The following is a 2,602-nucleotide window of genomic DNA, read 5'->3' on the forward strand; positions in this document are numbered from 1 at the left end:
CTGATGGAGTATCTCCATATTTCCTTATTTTCTTCTCTTGTCAATTTTTTTATCTTCTGGTTTGCCGCTGGTTGCTGGTTACTGTCGTTGTGGTGGTCAGTTGTTGGATGACAACCTCCAGGTACCTGACTGTCCTCCCTACTAACTGGGCTGTATACCTGGCTACCGGCCGAAGCTCCTCTGTTGCCTAAGGTTCCATTTACATCTTTGTTGTTTAATCTTTCACGTCTTTCCATCACTGCTGAGTTTTGCTATTTAACCCACAGCTGGACCCTACTCTATCAGGAATAGATACTCATTTACAGGTGAGTAGACTGGGGAAATTTTGGTAAATATCCTTTCCCAAGAAATCAATGCTTAACCAGTCCATCTATGAGCTAAACACTCTGCCATGGTGCCTATATTATTATTATTATATTATTGTTATTTAAGATCACTAATTCACATTCCTAAGACTCTAACCATACCTTTTTGAGGAATTCTTCTCCCTGCAGCCTGAGCTCTTCTTCTTTCTGCCTTTTTTCTTCATCCTTTTTTCTAAGTTCATCCTCGAGGCGTCTCTTATCCTTCTCGACCCGTCTCCTCCTTTCTTCTTCTTGGATTGCCTCTTCTTTGGCAAACAATTTGTCTTGCTCTTCTCGCTTTCTTCTCCTTTCTTTTCTTCTCTCCTCTTCTTCTTTCATGAGCCTTTCTTCTTCTTCTCTCTCCTTGAGTTTTCTCTGTCTCTTTTCTTCCTGTTCCTGCTCTTCTTTCATTCGCCTCTCCTCCTCTCTCTCCCTCATTTGCTTCTCCTCATCTTCTTTCAACTTGCGCCTTCGTTCTCTTCTCTCTTGCTCTTGCTTCATGTATTTTTCTTCCTGTTCCTTCATTGCCTTCTCTTCTTCCAATCTTCTCTGCTTCCTTCTTTCGTTTCTCTCTGCCTCCTCTTTTTGCAGCTTTGCATCCTCCTCTTTTTTCATCCTCTCAATTTCCTCTCGTTTAATTTCTAATCTCTTTCGTCTCTCTTGCTCCTCCTTTTCCTCTCTTTCTTGCTCTTCCTTTCTTTTCTTCTCCTTCACCTCCCATTCTTTCTTTCTCTGTTCAGCTTTTTCTTGTTCCTCTTTTTTCATTTGGTCTAGTTCTTCTAGCCTTCTTTTATCTTCCTCTTCTTTCCTCTTTTTCCTTCTCTCAGCAATTTCTTTCTCCTCTCTATTTAGTCTTTCTATTTCCTCTCTGCGCATTTCACTCTGTCGCTTGGCTTTCTCCTCCTCTTGCAACCTCAACAGCTCTTCATCCTCTTTCATCATTTTCTCTTGCGAATATCTCTTACCCTCGTCTCTTCTAGCAGTCCTCAGCACCTCCTCTTGCTGTCGAAGTTCTGCTCCTCTGAGAGCCAAGCTGTCATCTGCCTTGTCATCCAGCAAGCTCGACCTCTTCCTCTCGATAGCCTCCGGTGACTTGGACCTGAGTTTGTCCTTCTTCTGGCTAGATCGTCTTCTGAGTGTTGCCTCCGGTGATTTTGCCTTGTCTGCACTAGAAACATCTGACTCGTCCTCTTTCGTGCTTGATCTCTTTCTCAGCCTAGTAGGTTTCTCCACTCCTTCCTCAGCTGCTTTGACATCAGCTTCTTTAATGCTTGACCTCTTTCTGAGTTTTGGACCAGGGGACTTTGACTTTGATTTTCTTTCCTTTTCTTTGACTTCTGCACTGCCATCAACCTGCTTTGCAGAATCCACGTCTTTTTCTCTTGATTTTGATCTTCTTTTCTTTTCAGAAGAGTCTGGTGTTTTAGCTTTCTTTTGTTTTTCTTTAATTTTCTCTTCATCTTTTGTTTCTTTCTGATCTTCCTTAGTGTCTGACCTTTTCTTTTCACTAACATCAGGTGACTTAGCTTTTTCAGCAACTGTTGTTGCCGTAGCAGGAACATCTTTGCCTTCTTTCTTATCTGGCTTTTCAGTAACTTTCTTCTTATCCTCATCTGGTGATTTAGCTTTATTGGTTTCTTGTTTACTTGTAGTTTCGGCTTCTTTCTTTATTTTATCTACTTCTTGGTCTTTAGAAATCTTACTGTCTTTAACGATTTCTTCAGCTTTACTAACCTCATCCTTCATGGTTGTATCTTTCTTAGTAACATCTGAAACTCCAACCCCAGTCTTTGATTCAGGTGTCTTAGCTGTACCAAGATCTCTCTTACCACGCTCCTTATCAGTGATTTCATCTTTAGCTATGCCTTTGTCCTCTGCCTTGGGCTCAGGTGATTTAGCTTTCTTAGCATCCTTGCTTTCAGCTTTTGGTTCAGGAGACTTGGCCTTTTTGGCTTTGGTGTCAACCTTTGTTTCAGAGGATTTGGCCTTTTTCTCATCCTCTTCAAGTTTGATCTCAGATTTTGATTCAGAAATATCCTTTTGTTCATTCAGTTTTTGTTTAGAATCAGGAGACATGGCTTTTGAATCCTTTTTATCATCAGCTTAGTCTTTGCTTCTGGAGACTTAGCTTTTGTATCTTTGATGTCTTCCACCTTATCCTTCTGGCCAGGAGATACTACCCTTTGTATCCTTCTTGTCCTCCACCTTACCTTCTGGTTCGGAAGATATAATCTTAGTGTCTTTTTTGTCATCCATCT

The 2,602-nt window shown here is 41.2% G+C and overlaps 1 protein-coding gene across 1 annotated transcript; it reads right to left on the minus strand.

Annotated features, from left to right (window-relative positions):
- Positions 1–449: 449 nt before the first annotated feature.
- LOC135211260 (golgin subfamily A member 6-like protein 22) lies at positions 450–2,420 on the minus strand. Its single transcript, XM_064244561.1, has one exon. The coding sequence runs from the start codon at positions 2,418–2,420 to the stop codon at positions 450–452; it is 1,971 nt and encodes a 656-aa protein (XP_064100631.1).
- Positions 2,421–2,602: the final 182 nt, after the last annotated feature.

Source organism: Macrobrachium nipponense, chromosome 19 (genome assembly GCF_015104395.2).
Source record: "Macrobrachium nipponense isolate FS-2020 chromosome 19, ASM1510439v2, whole genome shotgun sequence".
Lineage (NCBI taxonomy): Eukaryota > Metazoa > Arthropoda > Malacostraca > Decapoda > Palaemonidae > Macrobrachium > Macrobrachium nipponense.